General features: G+C 44.0%; 1 protein-coding gene across 5 annotated transcripts in view; it reads right to left on the bottom strand.

Moving 5' to 3' along the window:
* Window positions 1-22,974, bottom strand: part of KIF20B (kinesin family member 20B) — a 257,621-nt gene that overhangs the window by 165,825 nt on the left and 68,822 nt on the right. For all 5 annotated transcript variants that reach the window (XM_073585893.1, XM_073585891.1, XM_073585894.1 and 2 more), the window contains exons 11-14: window positions 17,871-18,017; window positions 1,692-1,854; window positions 848-1,141; window positions 625-764 (exon numbers count right to left, since the gene is read on the bottom strand). In XM_073585893.1, the coding sequence (XP_073441994.1) occupies window positions 625-764; window positions 848-1,141; window positions 1,692-1,854; window positions 17,871-18,017 (744 nt within the window). The remainder of the gene's footprint in view (window positions 1-624; window positions 765-847; window positions 1,142-1,691; window positions 1,855-17,870; window positions 18,018-22,974) is intronic.

Here is a 22,974-nt window from a genome sequence, read left to right as displayed (position 1 = left end):
CTCTCCTCCACACTTATTCGCTCCTCACCCAACCGCCTCCAAGACTTCTCCCGAATAGCCCCTATTCTCTGGAATTCTTTGCCCCAACAAGTCCGACTATCAACCACATTTGGATCCTTCAGACGGAACCTGAAAACCCACCTCTTCAAGAAAGCCTACAGCCTGCAATGACCCCGCTACCTCCTTCTCCCTCACCACTACCGGTGATATCACCTCAACCAACACCGGAACTGCTGCAACCCACCAACCTACTGTCTCCTTCCCCACCATCCTGTAGCATGTAAGCCCAAAAGGGCAGGGTCCTCTCTCCACTCTATCAGTCTGTCATTGTTAGTTTGTTTACTGTAAGTGATATCTGTAATTTGTATGTAACCCCTTCTCATGTACAGCACCATGGAATCAATGGTGCTATATAAATAAATAATAATACTGTTGAACACAATTGCCCGCTTTAGTCATATCTGCATTTCAGTGTCCAATTATTGTGGGGATCTCAGAGGTCAGACTCTCATTGATCCTGCAAGTTATCACCTATTCAACAGATGGGTGATAATGGGCAATTCTCAATATTTAATACCATCAAATTAGAAAATAAGTGCAGAGAATCCACAAAGTGGCACTTACCTAAAATCAGTTTCACGCTGCATAAAGAGCTCGGTGAACTCTCTTGCAACCTCTTCTCTTATTTTAAGCTCCATAAGTAGTTTATCTTTTTTCTCATTCACTAGCTTGGTTTTCAGATCTTCTACAAGTTCCAGCAGTTTCTACAAGTAATCAAAAGTATTAAATATTTTGCATTTGTCATTTAAAATATTGACCAATTTAAATGGTGAAAATGTTACTATACCTCATAAGCCTCTTTTTTAATGATAATCTCATCCTCCTCTTCTTCATCTGGTTCATCTAGGTTCGTACAATCAAGAGGATCTTCATCATCAGTATTATCACCATATTCTTCCCCATCATCATCTAAATCTTCTACAACATCATCTAAACGACTTTCCCACTGTACTGTCGCACGTTTTCGAGAAAGCAACCTCTTGCTGTCAGCATTGTTTATTATGAAGGACACTTCCCGTGCACTCTTTCTTTGAGCAAGTGACAGGTCGTCCAAAGCTTGACTAGAATCCAATATTAGAACCTAGGAAATTAAAAAAAAAAAAAAAAATCAGGAAGTTAGAAAAGGCAATAAGGATGCAGGTGTTACTTAATTTTTTTAAATTGTAGCGCTTAAAAAAAATAAATAATAGTTGTAAAAGTGAAATAAGCCCCTTCCACATACAAGTACCCACACATATGGCATAAAACTTGTCATGTCATAGTGACATGTCAGAGGTTATGATTGGAGAGGGTTCAGGTGTCACAAATCCGCCAATTGCAAAAATAAATGGTAAAACGAGTTTAGATAACTGCTGTGTCCCTTTAATTCTGCAATGTATGGGTCTATAGAAAGTGTAAAAACAGTCCTCATGCTGACAAATTTGTCCTTTCAAATTAGAAATATTGGGGGTCTCAGCGACCAAACATCCACGGATTAAATCTTCTGACGTATTTTAAGAGTCAGAGCACAGGAACACTTTACACCCCTTTTCATGCAGCACTCAAAATTAAGAAAAATAAATTTATAAAAACCTTTCAGAAAAATTGTCTACATGTGATGCGTACAAGTTCTGGGTCAGTACATTACATACCTTTTGGGCAACTGCTGAAAACTTGAGCACATTGAGGGTCTCATCATAAGCAGAGGCCGCCTGACTAATGTTTACGATCATGCACACTTTCCCTTTGCCGCTGAAGAAGCTCTGCAGATAGTGGGTAAGCTTGCTTTCTCGAAATGGCACATGCTGCTGGAACCTGAAACAAATAAATTACTCAATTATCAGAATACAGCACGAAAAAGCAATTGCCTTATAATATAAAAGAGTACTGTAAACCCCTTAACACTCCATGATGGATATACACATTACAGAGCAAGTCAGAATGTGTGTGGCATGCTCAGAAGCCAAGCCAGCTACACACAGGACAGATGCTGGATGTTATACAGCTGTCATTTGTCTCTAAACACCATCAATCAGAGATTGCTGATGTTAACCCCTTAAACACTGTCACTTACTGCGACATTTAAGAGCAGAGATCCCGGATAGACATCCATTTACTCTCCCCCAGTCTAGCTGGCCTCCATAGGAGACCATGATCTTTACTATAAACACTGATGTATTGCAGCATATTACACAGGCAATGTTTATATGAAAAATACATCATTAATATTGCTCCGTTTATTAAAACTCAGATATATCAAAATATAAAATTGTTTATATAGTAATTTGTTTTAAAAAAAAAAAACAAAACAAAAAAAAAAACACAGGCTTAATAAAAAAAAAAAAAAACCACTTGCTGCCACAGAATTTTTATTTATTTATTTTTAAATGTAGTATATTATTCCAGAATGCTTCAGATAAATATTACTCATATGTCCTTCAGTAGAAAAGTAGAAAAAAAAAAAAAAAAAAAAAAAAAAAGGAAGGGGGAAGAATACCAAGAAAAAGCAAAAATTAAGTTTTGCTACATCTTTAAAAAGGGGTTGTAGGGGTTGTGTGATTAACAAGTTATCACTAGTGAAGGGCGAACCTGCACATTAAAGTTTGGGGTTCAAACCGTACACCTACTGTCCATGCACGGACCTCAGACAAGGATTTCAGTGTTCACAAAAGGCCCTGTTAATATTCCGGTTCGGCAGCCCGAACAAAGCTTGTTGAAAGGCTACAGCACAGCCAATCAACAAGCTTTACAGGTGTGGGCATTTCTGGATCCATCACAGCCATGCCAAATATGTAATGGCTTTGATTGGCCAGAGCAATATGTAAAAAAAAAAAAAAAAAGTTAGGTCTCCTCTTTTTTTTTTTTTTGCTAACAAGTGCCGGTATAAGACAGTTGTGGGCTGCAGACCTCAGCTTTCTGGTTCATCTTGGCTGGTTATCAAACATAGAGGGCACCCACAGCATATTTAGGGATTTTAAAGGGAATCTGTCACCCTTTTTTTTTTTTTTTTTTTTTTTTTTGACTATGAGCTGCCACCACTGACATCAGGGGCTAATCCACAGCATTTTGTAATGCTGTAGATAAGCCCCCAATGTAACCTGAAAGATAAGGAAAAAGTTAGATTATACTCACCAGGGGGGGGCGGTCCAGTCTTGGTCCGATGGGTGTTGCGGTCCGGCGCCTCTCATCTTCTAACGGTGACGTCCTCTTTTTCCTTCCTGAAGTGTCTCCGGAGCAGGCGTACTGCTCTGTTGAGGGCAGAGAAGAATACTGCAGTGCACAGGACCTCTCCCGGGGCCTGCGCACTGCAGGACACCCATCGGACCGGACCGAACGCAGGGGTGAGTATAATCTAACTTTTTTTTCTTTCAGGTTACATCGAAGGCTTACCTACAGCATTACAGAATGCTGTAGATAAGCCTCTGATGTCAGTGGCGGCAGCTCATAGGTCGGAAAAAAAAAGGGTGACAGATTCCCTTTAAAGAAACACAAAAAAAACTGAACTGGAGTAGACTTGAATGACATGCATGATGTAAAAGCATGTTCACACTGGCCATAAAAGCAAGCAAAACCAAAAGGAAAAAACAAAATGTATGTATATACCCTAATGAAAATAAGGAGATTTTTGTGTACTCACCGTAAAATCTCTTTCTCTTAGCCTTTAATTGGGGGACACAGAACCTTGGGTGTTATGCTGCTGTCCACTAGGAGGCGACACTATGCATAATCTGAAAAAGATTAACTTTGGCTCCTCCTCTGCAGTATACACCCCTGGACGACGTCAGCCTTCTCCAGTTTTGTGCCAAAGCATAAGGAGGAACATAACGAAATAACATAACCATGCCTGTAAGAAGGCTACTATGTACAAGCTCAAGAACAATATGAGAACTCAACAGGAAACAACGGCCCGTAAGGGCAACAGGGTGGGAGCTGTGTCCCCCAATTAAAGGCTAAGAGAAAGAGATTTTACGGTGAGTACACAAAAATCTCCTTTACTCTGTCGCCTAATTGGGGGACACAGAACCTTGGGACGTCCCAAAGCAGTCCCTGGGTGGGAAGCAGTGGACGAATATTGTGCTGACAGTCCCCTAGACTTGGGGTACTGCCGCCTGCAGAACCAGTCTACCCAGGCTCGCATCCGCTGAGGACTGGGTATGAACACTGTAGTGTTTCGTAAACGTGTGTAGGCTAGTCCAAGTGGCCGCCTTGCACACTTGTTGTGCCGAAGCCTGATGCCGAATGGCCCAGGAGGCCCCTACTGCCCGTGTAGAGTGTGCCGTGATACCGGCCGGAAGAGGGGAACTGTTAAGTCGGTAGGCCTCATGTATGGTGGACTTGATCCACCTGGCAAGGGTAGCCTTGGAAGCCGGCAACCCCTTGCGACTACCTTCCGTAAGAATGAAGAGGGAATCGGATTTCCGGAAAGGTGCAGTCCTGGACACGTAAATCCGCAATGCCCTGACTAGGTCAAGCGTATGCAGAGCCTTCTCCACTCTATGGACCGGAACCGGGCAAAGGGAAGGCAGTGAAATCTCTTCGTTAAGGTGAAAGTTGGACACAACCTTCGGAAGGAAGGATGGTACCGTGCGGAGAACCACCTTGTCCTGGTGAAAGGCTAGGAAAGGTCGTCTGCAGGAAAGTGCTGACAATTCCGACACTCTGCGTAACGAGGTGATAGCCACTAGAAAAACCACTTTCTGAGACAGAATGGAGAGTGGAACTCCTCTAAGAGGTTCGAAGGGTGGAGCTTGCAATGCTGTCAGGACCAGATTGAGGTCCCACGTATCCATCGGACGTTTGTAGGGAGGAACCAATCGGGAAACTCCCTGGATGAAAGTCCTTACTTGCGGTTTAATAGCAATGCGCTTTTGAAAAAGGACTGAAAGCGCCGACACCTGACTCTTAAGCGAACTTAAGGATAGCTTGGCATCTAGGCCCGATTGAAGAAAACCTAGTACCTTCGGGAGGGAATAAGGGAGTGGGACTTGTCCATGAGATTCGCACCAAGAAAAGAAGGCTCTCCAGGTACGATAATAGAGCTTGGCGGAGGCAGGCTTCCTTGCCCTGATCATAGTTGCAATGACTGCCGGTGAAAAACCTGCCTGGGTTAGAATCCAGGTTTCAAGGGCCATGCCGTCAAATTGAGGGCCCCTGAATTCTGGTGGAAGAACGGACCTTGAGACAGAAGGTCGTGGCGGTCGGGTAGACGCCAGGGGGCGTCTGCCGTAAGTTGGACGATGTCGGCGTACCAAGTACGTCTGGGCCAGTCTGGCGCGATGAGGATGGTCGGAACTCCCTCTTGCTTGACCTTCCTCACGACCCTGGCGATTATGGGGAGGGGTGGAAAAATGTACAGGAGTCGGAACTGGGACCAGGGCATCCGCTCCGAGCGACCGCGGGTCGTGTGTCCTGGCCATGAAATTGGGAACCTTGGTATTGAGATGGGATGCCATTAGGTCCACATCCGGGGTTCCCCATCGTTGACAGATCTGGTAAAAAATCTCGGGATGGAGAGACCACTCCCCCGAGTCCATTCCTTGCCTGCTGAGGAAGTCGGCTTCCCAGTTTTCTACACCCGGAATGTGTACCGCAGAAAGTACCGACCTTGTGTCTTCCGCCCAGCGGAGGATATGAGCCACTTCTCTCATCGCCTGGGCGCTGCGGGTCCCGCCTTGGTGATTCACGTATGCCACAGCCGTGGCATTGTCCGACTGTATCCGTATGTGCGAGGCTGCAAGCAAGTGATGAAAGGCTCTCAGTGCCAAGAGAATGGCCCTGATTTCCAGAACATTGATGGGCAATGTCACTTCCCTCGGTGACCACTTGCCCTGTGATGTAGGTGCACCGCCCCCCAGCCTGTCAGGCTTGCATCGGTAGTCAGGATCTTCCATTGTCCTGAGAGGAATGGCTTCCCTCGTGTAAGCGAGGTTGGTTTGAGCCACCAATGCAGGGACCTCCTGGTTGATGACGTCAACCTGAACTCCCTGTCGAGGGAGAAGGGGTTCCTGTCCCAAGATCTGAGTATGGCTAGCTGAAGGACCCTGAGGTGAAACTGGGCAAATGGCACTGCCTCTATTGCTGCTGCCATCCTGCCGAGGATTCTCATGGCAAACCGGAGAGATCGAGGAGGACTGCGAAGGAGTGTGCGAACTCCCAGACGGATGGCCAGTGTCTTGTCCTTGGGAAGGAGCACCAGGCCCCTGGTGGTGTCGAATACCATTCCCAGGAATGTTAGAGTCCGAGTTGGGATGGTCGACGATTTCTGTAGGTTGACTAGCCATCCCAGGCGACTCAGAGTGTCTAGAGTGATTGAGACACTGACCTCGCAGTCTTTGAAAGTGGGAGACTTGACGAGGAGGTCGTCCAGGTACGGGACGACTAGAATGCCTCTTGAGTGCAGGACGTCCATGGTGGCCGCCATGACTTTGGTGAACGTTCTTGGAGCCGTGGCGAGTCCGAACGGAAGGGCGACAAACTGGTAGTGGTTTTGGTTGACCGCGAACCTGAGAAACCTTTGGTGGGCGGGAGCAATTGGTATGTGGAGATACGCATCCTGTATGTCTATGGAAGCGAGGAATTCTCCCTGCTCCATGGATGCAACGATGGACCGGAGGGACTCCATGCGGAAATGACGGACCCGTACGTAATTGTTGAGCTGTTTTAGGTCCAGTATGGGTCGGACGCCGCCTCCTTTCTTGGGGACTACGAACAAATTTGAGTAGAATCCTCGGAATCTCTCGTTCGCGGGAACCGGCACCACAACTCCTGATTGAAGGAGAGAGGAAACCGCTTGGTGGAAGACACAAGCCTTTTCTGGTGGTGTTGGAGGAACAGAAAGGAAGAACCGGTTCGGTGGAACGGAAGTGAACTCTATCTTGTATCCGGAAGACACTATTTCCCTGACCCACCTGTCTTCTGTAATAGGCAGCCAGACTTGCTGAAAGAGTAAAAGTCGGCCGCCTACTGGTGGGGTGTCTTCCAGAGGTCTCGAGTCATGATGAAGTGAAGTTCTGAGGTTTTCCTCCCTTGGGTTTCGCTTGGCCTGCTTTCGACTGCCAAGCCCTGTCCGGTCGCTGCTGCGTCCGTGGGTTGTCTCTGCGTGGAGAACGGTTGCGGTTTTGCACTGGGCGCGAAACGGACCAGCCCGAGGAATTCCGAAAGGATCGGAATCGCGTCTGGTTTCTTCGTTTAAACGTGCGTTTCGGTTTTAGTTGAGGGAGAGAGGTACTCTTACCCCCGGTGGCATTGGCTATCATGGTGACCAACTTTTCGCCGAAAAGTCTACCAGTAGAATACGGAAATCACGTGAGGGACTTCTTTGAGGCCGCATCCGCTTGCCATTCTCGCAGCCAGAGGATGCGTCGGATCGTGATGGCGTTTGATGCTATTCCTGCTACACCTCTGGCGGAATCCAGGGCTGCATGAATCATGTAGTATGCTACCACTGCCATCTGGACCGCTTGGTCCGAGTGTTCAGGATTTGAAGCCTGAAGACCCTCCTGTAGTCTTTTGGCCCAAGCTAGGATGGCCTTGGCTGCCCAAACTGAAGCAAACGCAGGGCCCAGAGAGGCACCTGCCGCTTCGAAAATAGAACGAGCCATGCGTTCTACTTGCCGGTCTGCTGCGTCCCTGAGGGTTGAGCTATCCGGCAGAGAGTAAAGTCTGCGCTGCTAGCCTAGAAACCGGAGGGTCCACTTCAGGTGGATCTGCCCATTGTTTGGTGTCTTCCTGTGGGAAGGGGTACTTCGCTTCCAGATATTTGCGATTAGCGAATTTTTTGTCAGGCTGCGCAAACTGTTTGGTAAGTATTTTCTCAAACTCATCGTGATTAGGGAAGACCTTAGTTGGTTTTTGAACACTTTCGAAGCAAATCCTATGTTTTGGGACTTCCGGAGGAGACTCTGGAATTTTTAGCACCCGATGAATAGAAGAAATTATGTCCTCAACTAGCGCTGTATTGCTAGGGGGAGAAGGTACCACGGACCTGACCGTTTCATTATCTGAGTCGGAGTCACAGATGCCCTCCGAATCCTGTGCCTCACTAAGGTGATCCCTGGAGGGCGACCTGGGGCGGGGGTCTTCTGTGGTGGGGGATCCCTGTGGTAAATTGCACTGTCTGTCTGTGGCAGGGGATTGCCCAGGAGACCTGGAATGACGTTGTCTCTCCCTAGAGGGGGGACGGCCTTGTGCTATAGTGCGACTCAGGTGATCGAGACCTGTGAGTCCGCTTACGTCTGTGAGAGTCGGAAGCAGCATGTTCCTGAGACAAGCTGTCCGTTTGCTGTGTACCGTCCATAGCCGGGGCCCGACTCTGCAGAGATTGCAGCTATGTAGCAGTTAGGTTGTCTATGGACTGGATCCCTCAGCCGGCCTGGGGTCCCTGGAAGCTGCGGAATGCTGCCTGATCTCCAACCCTACCTGAGGCGTCTCAACCTAATACCCCCTGCGGGGGGATTAGGGAGGGTGCGTCTGTCACCGTCAGGGGGTCTTCATCCTCGCCTCAACCTCAACCCAGACCCCTTAAGGGTGTTGGGGAAGGAGGGGGGTCTCGACCTCGAACCAGGACCCGAGGGACTGGGGAGGGAGCGACATGGGGAAAAAACCACCTCAACCTCAACCGGGTAGCCCTAATAGGGGACCGAGGAGGGAGCCATGCCGGGAGTCTCGCTGGAGACCCACTTTTCTTCATCTGTATTTCCGTGAAAAAAAGGAAAAAAACGGAAGAAAAAAGGTGTGCCTCCTTGCGACACTAAGCAAAAACTGGAGAAGGCTGAAGCCGTCCAGGGGTGTATACTGCAGAGGAGCCGCCAAAGTTAATCTTTTTCAGATTATGCATAGTGTCGCCTCCTAGTGGACAGCAGCATAACACCCAAGGTTCTGTGTCCCCCAATTAGGCGACAGAGTAAAATAAGTAAAAAAGGAAGTGCATTAAATAACATAGGGTACTTGGTAAACACTGTTTTGATCAAAAAAGTATAAGGCTGAGTTCACACGTGGCGTTTTTTTCGCGTTTCCGCGGCAGTTTTAACCGCGCGATTTTGCCGCGAAAAATAAGCATCCCATGCATTCCTATGGGATTCCGCAATGCTGTGCTAATGCTGCGGTTTTTACCGCGGCGGAATTGCTTCGCGGTAAAAACCGCAGCATGCTCATTATTTTGCGGAATCGCGGCGATCCCACACCCATAGGAATGCATTGTTCCGCTTACTTCCCGCATGTGGCTGTGCACACCATGCGGAAAGTAAGCAATTGCGGATGGTACCCACGGTCCGGAGGAGAGGAGACTGTCCTCCGGGCTTTGGGTACCATATCCCTGTAAAAAATAGAATTTAAAATAAAAAAATATTGTTATTCTTACCCTCCGACGTCCCGCGCAGCATTCCCCCCTCTCTCCACGCTCCCGTTCCCAGTAGTCCTTTGCGAAAATGCCCGCGATGGCGTCCGATCTCGCAGGATCGCGAAGTCTCGCGGTAATTCGCGCGACGTCATCGCGAATTACCGCGAGACGTCGCGATCCCGCGAGAACTGACGTCATCGCGGGCATTTTCGCAAAGGACAACTGGGAACGGCTGCGCGGGACGTCGGAGGGTAAGAATAACAGTATTTTTTTTTTTTTTTTTTTACATTCTATCTTTTACTACTGATGCTGCATAGGCGGCCTCAGTAGTAAAAAGTTGGTCACACTCGTCAAACACTATGTTTGACGAGTGTGACCAACCTGTCAATCAGTTCTCCAAGCGATGCTACAGATCGCTTGGAGAACGCTAGCATTTTGCAAGCTAATTACGCTTGCAAAATGCTAGTTTTTCCGCGGGAAAATCGCGGGAATTTAAAATGCGATTTTCCCGCGGACTGGAATTCCGGAATTCTCGCGGTAATTTCCGCGAGAGTTCCGGTACGTGTGCACTTAGCCTAAAGCTGTCCCACCATCATGTCCCACAAATAACAAGCCACCACAGAGCATCATCAGCAAAAAAATAAAAAAAAGTTATAGCTCGCAGAATAAAGTGATGCAAAAATAATTATTTTTATATAAAATTGTTTTTATTACATAAAAGCGACAAAACATAAAAAAGGACAAATTAGGCATTGTTGTAATCGTACTGACCCGAAGAATAAAAACCGCTTTATCAATTTTACCACACGCAGAACGGTGTAAACGCACCCCCCAAAAGAAATTCATGAAATGCTGTTTTTTGTTCATTCTGCATCCCAAAAATCCTAATAAAAAGCGATCAAAAATTGTCACGTTCACGAAAATGGTACCAATAAAAACGTCAACTCGTCCTGCCAAAAATAAGACCTGACATGACTCGGTGGGTAAAAATATGGAAAAATTATAGCTCTCAAAATGTGGTGATGCAAAAACTACTTTTACAATAAAAAGCGTCTTTTAGCGTGCAACAGCTGCCAAACATAAAAAGCCGCCATAAATAGTAAATCAAACCCCCGTTATCACCCCCCTTAGTTAGGGAAAAATAATTTTTAAATAATGTATTTATTTCCATTTTCCGGGGTGTGTTGGGGCTAGGGTTGGAGTTAGAATTGGGAGGTTTCCATAGTTTAGGCACATCAGGGGCTCTCCAAAGGCAACATGACACCCGCAGACCATTCAATCAAAGTCTGCATTCCAAAACGTCACTACTTCCCTTCCGAGCCCTGACGTGTGTCCATACAGTAGTTTTCTCCCACATATGGGGTATCAGCGTACTACTCAGGACAAATTGGACAACAACTTTTGGGGTCCAATGTCTCCTGTTACCATTGGGAAAATAAAATTGGGGACTAAAAGATCATTTTTGTGGAAAAAATACGATTTTTTTATTTTCACGCCCGGGCGTTATAAACTTCTGTGAAGCCCTTGGGGGTTCAAAGCAGGGCTGTGGAGTCGGAGTTAGTTTTGGTTGGAGTCGGAAGAAATGTACCGACTCCAGCTTTAAAAAAAAGTATTAATATTTCATAATTGAACTTTCATATGAATGTTATAAATGTTACTCAAATATATATGTTCTATCAAACTATGAACAACAGTGATAAGCAGTTCTGCTGGAGATAGAGACATTTCTTACTTCTTGTGTGTCACTGTTCTCCACTGCCCTTATCTAATCTTATACTTGGTTAACCTCATGCTGCCCCAACCCCCCAACTTACAATGTATGAAACTGAAAGTTTAAATGTGTTGAAAATTCTTAGTAGTAAAGCTCCTCCTCTAGACTAGATCATACTAGGTGTGCGTCTTCCAAGCATCTCACAACTGCCTGCTACTCAGAAGAGGAAGACTGTAAGAAGTATTATCCTTTCAACAAACTTTGCATCAATTAACTGTGAGTACATGAGGAATAATAACAGTATTACTGACCACTATATCAGTTGTACGACCTGGCAATAATTTTGCACAATTGTTTTTAGGAAAAACAATTGTCATTTGGATTGTGAATGCAGAATTAAAAACCTGAGAATGTCGAAGAAGCATCACATTAAATCAGCTGTATTTGAACATTTCACCATCACTCAAGATAGAAAACATTATGTCTGTCAGATATGACAAATGATCCAGACGAAAACAAATGCTGTGAAGCCAAGATGAGTGCATATACAGGCAAAGATAAAAATGCTCCTACCAGAGCTTCTAATCTAAAGAGACATTTACAGCACTTTCATCCAGAAGTACTGAAAGCAGTGGATGAGAAAGACTGCATCCAAACCAATGAACCAGTGCCCAGCTCTTCCAGCCAAACAAAGGAGCAGAGAACTTTGCAGCCATCAGTTGCAAGATATTTTGTCAGTGACAAAGTTACTGTGACAATGACAGTAGATACATTTAAAAAACAGATCATAGAGCTTGTTGTAAAGGATAGTGTGCCTATTTCATTATTTTCACGACCAGCTTTTATGTGTCTGAATGGGGAAATGGCCCGCAAGCTTGGTGTTTCTCTGGAGAGAGAGAGTATTAGAAAATTAGTAATCGAAGAAGCTTTTAAACAAAAGGAAGAACTTAAAAAAACTCTCAAGGGACGCTTTCTGTTTCTTAAAATGGATGCCTGCACACGTCACAGAGTGAACTATTTTGCCATCAATGTCCGATTTGTTTGTGACAAAAATGAAATAGTTACCAAGACATTGGCAGTAAAAGACACCAAAGCTCATCACACCAGTGAGTTTCTCCAGGTCTTGGTGGAAAAGGTTCTGCAAGACTATGAACTTAAAAAAGAGCAAGTTCTTTCTGTCGTAACTGACAATGCTTCAAATATGATAAGTACTATTAAGCTAATGAATGAGAGTAATGATGGTGACCAGCATCTAGAAGAACATTCTCGGTCCACAGACACAGAAATGTTTGAAATAGAGGAACACAGTATTGTAACTGAGGAGCAAACTGAAGTTGCTTCAGATGAACAGCAACATGATAGTTTAGATGATCTTGTTGAAACTGTGTCAATATGTTCTTTCATTCATCACATGCGCTGTGTTGTGCATACGCTACAGCTGGCTATAAGAGACAGTCTGCAAGAAGGACATGCTGCTGCACTGATTCGCAAGGTGAGAAAATTGGCTACTGTTGCCAGAACCCCTAAAGTTGACTCAATTTTGAAGAGACGTGCTGGAAAAGGGGCAATTATTGATCAAGCCACACGATGGGGCAGTACTTACTTAATGATTCAGCGCTTGGTTGAACTGAAAACCTTTCTTGTAGACATGGCTAACCCTCAACTGACGCTAAATGAAAGTCAGTGGAATCCGGTGACTGAGCTGGAAAAATTGCTAGAGCACCCATTTACAGTGACTAAAAAGTTACAAGCAGAGGACTTAACTCCAGGTATTTTCTTAAAGGAGTGGAAGAACCTGATGTTTCGCCTGTCCCAAAGAGGAGGGTTAATTGCAAGTGGCATTGCTACATCAATGAAATGGAGAGAGGAGCTACTATTACAAAACAACATTCTTTTGGCAGCTGTTTATGTAGACCCAATGCATCGGATTCTTCTAGATGATCAACAGCTAAGTAAAGGAAAAGAAGCTCTGTTTGAAATAGCAGTAAGGATGAAAGGGTTGCAGAACAGTCAGGAGGAACAAGAAGAATTTGGTCGTCCTGCCACATCTTCACCCTCATCATCAACTGATGAAGAATTTAATTTCGAAAAATATTTGGATCACAAGGACCGTGCAAAGCGTTCCCGCATAGAAGAGTCATCCCCATCAAGGAACACAGCCAGTACATTTCAGCAGAATTTTTCATGTGCACTAAAAGAAATTGAGAAATTTGACCGTTCATCAAAAATAACAGTGCAACAAGCGATTCCTCTGTATCAGGGCTGTGGAGTCGGAGTCGTGGAGTCAGAGTCGGTGCTCATTTTGGTGGAGTCGGAGTTGGAGTCGGTATAAAATGGACCGACTCCGACTCCTAAAATATATAATAAATTGGGTACAGTAATTCAATGCAGGATGTGCTGAATATTTTTTCATAGGAGTTTGGGAAAGTTATGAAATGTCCTATAAATGGCTGTTATATTCCTGATCTAAGGCTACATTCACACACAGCGTTTTTCCTGTGTTTTTTGAGGATACGTTTTTCAGCTGCAAAAGCTGATCATCTTTTTAAAAAAAATGCATCACCTGAAAGGTTTTTGAGCTCATAGATAATGTTTTCAATAGCAAAAGCAGATTAGAAATCTGCTCTATCCATTTATCCATATCTGTCTATCCATATCGTATCTGTACCAAAAAGAATGAAAACCGGGTAGTACACCAATATACACTCACTGGCCACTTTATTAGGTACACCTGTCCAACTGTGTGTTAAGACTTAATTTCTAATCAGCCAATCACATGGCGGCAACTCAGTGCATTTAGGCATGTAGACATGGTCAAGACAATCTCCTGCAGTTCAAACCGAGCATCAGTATGGGGAAGAAAGGTGATTTGAGTGCCTTTGAACGTGGCATGATTGTTGGTGCCAGAAGGGCTGGTCTGAGTATTTCAGAAACTGCTGATCTACTGGGATTTTCACGCACAACCATCTCTAGGGTTTACAGAGAATGGTCCGAAAAAGAAAAAAAATCCAGTGAGCGGCAGTTCTGTGGCCGGAAATGCCTTGTTGATGCCAGAGGTCAGAGGAGAATGGGCAGACTGGTTCGAGCTGATAGAAAGGCAACAGTGACTCAAATTGCCACCCGTTACAACCAAGGTAGGCAGAAGAGCATCTCTGAACGCACAGTGCGTCGAACTTTGAGGCAGATGGGCTACAGCAGCAGAAGACCACACTGGGTACCACTCCTCTCAGCTAAGAACAGGCATCTGATGGCTACTTTCAGCAGGATAATGCGCCATGTCATAAAGCTCGAATCATCTCAGATTGGTTTCTTGAACATGACAATGAGTTCACTGTACTCAAATGGCCTCCTCAGTCACCAGATCTCAATCCAATAGAGCATCTTTGGGATGTGGTGGAACGGGAGATTCGCATCAGGGATGTGCAGCCGACAAATCTGCACCAACTGTGTGATGCCATCATGTCAATATGGTCCAAAATCTCTGAGGAATGCTTCCAGCACCTTGTTGAATCTCTGCCACGAAGAATTGAGGCAGTTCTGAAGGCAAAAGGGGGTCCAACCCGTTACTAGCATGGTGTACCTAATAAAGTGGCCAGTGAGTGTATATTCTGTTCTACCTAAATATCTTGATTATTGGATCATAAAAATGATTAAATGTCTGAGGTTCACATTGTACTACAATAAATTTTTCACTTAAATATAAGCAATATGTGTGGGAGTCGGAGTCGTGGAGTCGGAGTTGGAGTCGGAGTAAGGGAAATTGAGGAGTCGGAGTCGGAGTCACAGGTTTGGCTTACCGACTCCACAGCCCTGCTCTGTATCCCAACATTGTCAGAGATGTTGCCCGAGTGGTTACTGCTTTGCCACCAACACAAGTTAGTGTAGAGATGTTGTTCTCTGCTCTCAAAATAATTAGATCAGATTTGAGGGCATCCATGAAGGAGGATCTGACAGAGGCAATACTTTTTCTGAGGACAAATTTATAGATTTCTTCTTAACTGCATAAAAGTGTTTATTGCATATTTACTTACAGTTTAGAAAAGTTTATAAAAGTTATTTGCTATATTCTAATTGTATTCTAATAAATGTAGTTTTTGCTCTAAGTGGTCTGATTACTTATATGATGGTGAGAAACTGAATAAGCACGATGTTTAATATTTTACAACAGTAAATTTGTTATGAATTGGCCATTTATGAAGGAGTCGGAGCCTGATAAAATCCAGGAGTCGGAGTCGCAACTGTGGCTTACCGACTCCACAGCCCTGGTTCAAAGTTCTCACCACACAGCTAGATAAGTTCCTTGGGGGGGGTCTCGTTTCCAAAATGGGGGGGGGGGGGTTTACACCATTTTAGCACCTCAGGGGCTTTCCAAACGCGACATGGCGTCCAATCTCAATTCCAGCCAAAAAAGTCAAATGGCGCCGCTTCCCTTCCAAGCTCTGCAATGCGCCCAAATAGTGGTTTACCTCCACATATGGGGTATCAGCGTACTCAGTACAAATTGCACAATAACTTTTGGGGTCCTGTTACCCTTGTGAAAATAAAAATTGGGGGTGAAAAGATCATTTTTGTGGAAAAAATATGATTTTTTAATTGTACGGCTGTACGTTATAAACGTATGTCCTTGGGGGTTCAAAGTTCTCACCACATATCTACGCAAGTTCCTTGGGAGGTCTAGCTTTCAAAATGGGGTCACTTGTGGGGGGGGGGGTTCCATTGTTTAGGCATATCAGGGGCTCTGCAAATGTGACATGGCGTCTGATCTGAATGCTAGCCAATTTTGCGTTGAAAAAGTAAAACGGCGCTCTTTCCCTTCTGAGCTCTGCCATGCGCCGAAACAGTGGTTTCCCCCCACATATCAGGTATCAGCGTACTCAGGACAAATTGCACAATAACTTTTGCAGTCCAATTTCTCCTGTTACCCTTGGTAGAATAAAAAAAAAAAATAGGACCGGAAGTAATTTTTTTGTGACATTCAAAAAATTCCTGTGAAGCACCTGAAGGGTTTAATTAACTTCTTGAATGTGGTTTTGAGCACCTTGAGGGGTGCAGTTTTTAGAATGGCGTCACTTTTGGGTATTTTCTATCATATAGACCCCTCAAATTGACTTCAAATGTGATGTGGTCCCTTTATAAAAAAAAAAAAAAAAAAAAGGTAAAAATGACAAATCGCTGGTCAACTTTTAACCCTTAACTTCCTAAAAAAAAATGTTGGTTCCAAAATTGTGCTGATGTAAAGTAAACATGTGGGAAAATTTATTTATTTATTAAGGTTTGTGTGTGCCATATCTCTGCGATTTCAAATTTTCAAAATTTTAGCCAAATTTCCATTTTTTTCACAAATAAACGCAAGCTATATGAATGAAATTTTACCACTGACACGAAGTACAATATGTCACGAAAAAAACATTATCAGAATCACCAGGATCCATGGAAGCGTTCCAGAGTTATTACCTCATAAAGGTCAGAATTGTAAAAATTGGCCCGGTCATTAACATGCAAACCACCCTTGGGGGTAAAGGGGTTAAAAATAATAGGGAAACCACACCATTTTTTTCTTTTATTTGCTAAATAGATGTACAGATAGCTAAACACAAACTGCAGTAACTACATATCTCACTGACATTTCTTACTATGCACAGGCGCAAGTTGGTGAGTACTCTCATCAGCAGTGGCTGCTCTCGTTGCTATTAGCAAGACAAGGCACACAATGATGAGTGTAGTAGTCAGCCTGATCTGACCAGCAGTAACCGTTTCACCGCCGGTCACAGCCGCTGGCTCACACGCTGTCCCTCTGTGTGATATCCATTGGATTTCACAGGGAGTGACTTTAGGTAAGGTTACCAAAGGTCAACGCCGACGTTTCCCAAGCTGGAAGATGGATGTTCTGGCCCCCCATTCAAGTAGTTCAGGACGAAGTTCGGGTATCCAAACCAAACTTTTTTTTTTTTTTCTGTAGTTCAGCTGAACTCTAACATCTAAGGGTCCACCCATCTCTGGTTATTACCTATTCAAAGAGTAGTTAACTTATTAATCAGTGGGCTTAACACCAGTGATGAGCACAATTGCTCGTTACTTGAGTTTGCCTAGGGTGATTGGGTATACACAGAGGACCGTAGGTGCTCGAGTGACACATTGGAGTCTCCGTGGCCGCGTGTTTGGCGGCTGTTCGACAGCCACAAAATATGAGTGGATTACTTGTCGAACACTGGCAATCCTTGAATGTTTTCTGGCCGTCAAAACCTGTGATACTCGGCGTATACCCAGGCACCCTAGGGAAACTCGAGTAACGAGCATTTGCACTCATCACTAATTACAACTACTCAGACCTGCATCACTGCTCCGGGCCTTTTCCAGCAGCTCCAAAAGGGAATGAATAGGGTGATATTTGGGCATCCAACTTTACTATCCATTTTAGAATGGGGATAAAAGTTTACAAGAGGATTAAAATAAGCTGTTCTGTGATCGGTGTAGGGTCCCAGTGGACCTTATAGCCTATCTTATGGATAGAGTAAAAAATGGCGTTGCCCAGTAAAAACAAGCTAAGAGGTTAAAGGTAACTAAACACAAGTGCCAAAAAGATACAGCAATCCCTTGTCATGGAGTTTTTCAGGTGATGAATAAGAAATCCGTGTATGTATAATTATACATACACACAGATTTCTTATATTCATCACCTGATATATACAATTCGTCATCTTATATATATAAAATTGTATTTGATCATTTATAATGCTATTAGAACACAAACATGAAAAGTCAGAAGTCGAGGTATAAACCTACTTGGCCTGCTGGCTGTTCTTCAGTGCATTGATGCATTTGCCAAGGATGAGTAGCGATGTATTTATGTTCCCGCTTTCCTTCAGTCTTTCTCCTTCATTTCGAGTTTTTGTGCATCTTTCAGAACCAGCCAAGTCACACAGAGTTAATCTAAGACGAAAAAATGAATTTGGGGATGATTAGAATTAAAATCATCTATTTCTATAACTTATCACAAAACAATGTTATGGTCTGCATTTTTTCATTATTTACAGTCATATGTAAAAGTTTGGGCACCCCTATTAATGTTAACCTTTTTTCTTTATAATAATTTTGGTTTTTGCAACAGCTATTTCAGTTTCATATATCTAATAACTGATGGATGCAGTTATATTTCTGGATTCAAATGAGGTTTATTGTAGTAACAGAAAATGGGCAATCTGCATTTTAATAAAATTTGGCTTGTGCAAAAGTATGGGCACCTCAACATAAAAGTGACATTAATATTTCGTAGATCCTCCTTTTGCAAAAATAACAGCCTCTAGTCGCTTCCTGTAGCTATTAATGAGTTCCTGGATCCTAGATAAAGGTATTTGTGACCATTCCTGTTTACAAAACAATTCCATTTCAGTTAAGTTTGATGGTCGCCGAGTATGCACAGCCTGCTTCAAATCATCCCACAGATGTTCAATGATATTCAGGTCTGGGGACTGGGATGGCCATTCCCGAACATTGTAATTGTTCCTCTGCATGAATGCCTGAGTAGATTTGGAGCGGTGTTTTGGATCATTGTCTTGCTGAATTATCCATCCCCTGCGTAACTTCAACTTCGTCACTGATTCTTGCACATTATTGTCAAGAATCTGCTGATACTGAGTTGAATCCATGCGACCCTCAACTTTAACAAGATTCCCGGTGCCGGCATTGGCCACACAGCCCCAAAGCATGATGGAACCTCCACCAAATTTTACTGTGGATAGCAAGTGTTTTTCTTGGAATGCTGTGTTTTTTAGCCTCCATGCATAACGCCTGTTTGTATGACCAAACAACTCAATCTTTGTTTCATCAGTCCACAGGACCTTCTTCCAAAATGTAACTGGCTTGTCCAAATGTGCTTTTGCATACCTCAGGCGACTCTGTTTGTGGCGTGCTTGCAGAAACGGCTTCTTTCGCATCACTCTCCCATACAGCTTCTCCTTGTGCAAAGTGCGCTGTATTGTTGACCGATGCACAGTGACACCATCTGCAGCAAGATGATGCTGCAGGTCTTTGGAGGTGGTCTGTGGATTGTCCTTGACTGTTCTCACCATTCTTCTTCTCTGCCTTTCTGGATATTTTTCTTGGCCTGCCACTTCTGGGCTTAACAAGAACTGTGCCTGTGTTCTTCCATTTCCTTACTATGTTCCTCACAGTGGAAACTGACAGGTTAAATCTCTGAGACAACTTTTTGTGTCCTTCCCCTGAAAAGCTATCTTGAATAATCTTTGTTTTCAGATCATTTGAGAGTTGTTTTGAGGAGCCCATGATGCCCTCTTCATAGGAGAATCAAATAGGAGAACTACTTGCAAGTGGCCACCTTAAATACCTTTTCTCATGATTTGATACACCTGGCTATGAAGTTCAAAGCTCAATGAGGTTACAAAAGCGATTTAGTGCTTCAGGAAGTCCGTAAAAAGTAGTTAGGAGTGTTCAAATCAAGAAAATGATAAGGGTGCCCATACTTTTGCACTGGTCAAATTTTGTGTAAATGCAGATTGCACATTTTCTGTTAGTGCAATAAACCTCATTTGAATCCAGAAATATAACTGAGTCCATCAGTTATTGGATATATGAAACTGAAATAGCTGTTGCAAAAACCAAAATGGTTATAAAGAAAAAAGGTTAACATTAATAGGGGTGCCCAAACTTTTACATATGACTGTATAAGTTTCCATATCTGTTATTTGAAGGGAACCTGCTACTGCGCATGCGTCGATGGCACCATCTTACTGGAGAAGAAAAGAAAAAAATCCTCCTCCAAGATACTGCGCAGGCGGCACTAGCAGCTCTCTGAGATAGCCGAGAGCTGCTACTGTGAAGGTGGCGCCATCTTGGAGGAGGAAATTTTTTTTTCCTTCTTCAGCAAGATGGAGCCCCCAGATCGTGAGCAGTAGCAGCTATCGGATCACAACTTGAAATGAAACATGTACACTACAGTTCAAAGGTTTAGGGTCAATTAGAAATTTCCTTACTTTTGGAAGAAAAGCACAGTTTTTTCCAATGAAACTAACATTAAATGATTCAGAAATACATTCTATACATTGTTAATGTGGTAAATGACTATTCTAGCTGCAAACGTCTGGTTTGTAATGCAATTTCTTCATAGGTGTATAGAGGCCCATTTCCAACAACCATCACTCCAGTGTTCTTATGGTACTTTGTGTTTGCTAACTGTGCAAGAAGGCTAATGGATGGTTAGAATACCCTTGTGCAAGTATGTTAGCACAGCTGAAAACAGTTTGGCTGATTAGAGAAGCTATAAAACTGACATTCCTTTGAGCTAGTTGAGAATCTGGAGCATTACATTTGTTGGTTCCATTAAACTCTCAAAATGGCCAGAAAAAAAGAACTTTCATGTGAAACTCGACAGTCTATTCTTGTTGTTAGAAATGAAGGCTATTCCATATGAGAAAATGCCAAGAAACTGGAGATTTCCTACAACGGTGTGTACTACTCCCTTCAGAGAGCACAAATAGGCTCTAACCAGAGTAGAAAGAGAAGTGGGAGGCCCCGCTGCATAACTGAGCAACAAGACAAGTACATTAGAGTCTGTAGTTTGAGAAATTGACGCCTCAGGTCCTCAACTGGCAGCTTCATTAAATCGCACACGCAAAACATCAGTGTCAAAGTCTACAATGAAGAGGCAACTCCGGGATGCTTGCCTTCAGGGCAGAGTGGCAAAGAAAAAGCCATATCTGAGACTGGCTAATAAAAAGGAAAAGATTAAATATGCGCAAAAGAACACAGACATTGGACAGAGGAAGATTGGAAAAAAGTGTTATGACAGACGAATCCAAGTTTGAGGTGTTTGGATCACAAAGAAGAACATTTGTGAGATGCAGAACAACTGAAAAGATGCTGGAAGAGTGCCTGACGCCATCTGTCAAGCATGGTGGAGGTAATGTGATGGTCTGGGGTTGCTTTGGTGCTGGTAAAGAGGGAGATTTGTACAAGGTAAAATGGATTTTGAATAAGGAAGGCTATCACTCCATTTTGCAACGCCATGCCATACCCTGTGGACAGCGCTTAACTGGAGCCTATTTCAACCTACAACAGGACAATTACCCAAAGCACACTTCCAAATTATGCAAGAACTATATAGGGAAGAAGCAGGCAGACAGTATTCTATCTGTAATGGAGTGGCCAGCGCAGTCACCAGATCTCAACCCCATTGAGCTGTTGTGGGAGCAGCTTGACTATATGGTACGCAAAAAGTGCCCATCAAGCCAAACCAACTTTTGGGAGGGACTTCTGCAAGCATTGGGTGAAATTTCTCCAGATTACCTCAGCAAATTAGCTGCCAGAATGCCAAAGGTCTGCAATGCTGTAATTGCTGCAAAGGGAGCATTCTTAAGTTTGAAGTAGAAAATTATTTCTTCAAATAATCTTTTTTTCGAACCTTCTCAATGTCTGGACTAGATTTTAAATTCATTTAGCAACTCATTTGATTAAAAAAAGTATGAGTTTTCATGGAAAACACAAAAGTGTCTGGGTGACCCCAAACTTTTAAACGGTAGTGTATTTGTATGGATGTATGACCAGCAGTAACTTAACATCTGTCCTAGCCTGCAGGTCTCACAAAGGTGATGGCATATATTTCCAGGCTGCAGCTCTTCACAAAGGTCACAACCTATGTTATGCTGAGAAGACAGTTTTCCCAGTCCCTGACTCCCCAGGGGGCCTTCACGAGAACGCACACAGAATTGGAAACATTTCACAAAACCCAGTGTCTTTGCTGGAGAGATGCCAAATTGCAGCATGACACTATTTACTATGAGAAAGAAAAGTTATATAAAAAGTGTTCAGAGAAAAACCACCATGGTTACTTACCGGTAGCCGGTTTTTCCGGAACCCATGACAGCACCACATGAGAGAGGGATCCGCCCCGCCAGGACAGGAACCTACTGAAATATAAGGGGCGGCACCTCTCCCCCGCTTCAGTTGGATTACAGAGCATTGAGAGGACTTCCCGGTTAGTTACATGTTTATCCAACACCACATCACACAAATACACCCGACTATTGTGCACACCCATACGGTGAAAAAAGGGGGGGGGGAATATACGGGTGCTGTCATGGGTTCCGGAAAAACCGGCTACCGGTAAGTAACCATGGTGGTTTTCCCTTCACCCATGACAGCACCACATGAGAGATTTTTGGAGACTTCGAAACACCTTAGGGAGGGACCACCGCTTGCAGCACCCTTCTACCAAAGGTCAAGTCAGCCGAGGAGGATAGATTTAATCTATAGTGCTTAAAAAAGGTTGAGGGTGAGGCCCAGGTAGCGGCCTTACAAATTTGCTCAATTGATACCTCTGCCTTTTCAGCCCAGGAGGTCGCCACGGCTCTGGTGGAATGAGCCTTGATGCCGTCCGGAATCGGAACACCACTAGCTCAGTAGGCTACACTAATGGCCTCCCTAATCCATCTGGCAATAGTCCCTTTCGATACTCCATAACCTTTCCTGGCACCCTGGAAGGCTACAAATAGGGACTGGGACCTCCTCCACTGGCTGATTACTGATATATACTCTAAGAGGGCTCTTTTCACATCTAGATTATGGAATTTCTCCTCTTCTGGGTTTTTCAGATTTTCCCAGAAGGAGGGGAGGACGATTTCCTGGCTACGGTGAAAATCCGACACCACTTTCGGTAAATAAGCAGGGTCTGTTTTTAGGACAATTCTGTCCTGGTATACCTGGGTATACGGTGGACTAACTGATAGGGCCTGCAGGTCACTTACCCTACGTGCCGATGTAAGGGCCACTAGAATAATGGTTTTTAGGGTAAGATATTTCACTGATAGTTGTTGTACTGGTTCAAATGGTTCCTTTGTGAGAGCTTCTAACACAAGGTTTAAATCCCAGGGAG

Source organism: Dendrobates tinctorius, unplaced genomic scaffold (assembly GCF_039654945.1).
Source record: "Dendrobates tinctorius isolate UK_male_01 unplaced genomic scaffold, ASM3965494v1 ptg000089l, whole genome shotgun sequence".
Taxonomy (NCBI): Eukaryota; Metazoa; Chordata; class Amphibia; order Anura; family Dendrobatidae; genus Dendrobates; species Dendrobates tinctorius.
The sequence above is the reverse complement of the archived record's forward strand: the minus strand, read 5'-3'. Positions and strand labels throughout refer to the sequence as shown.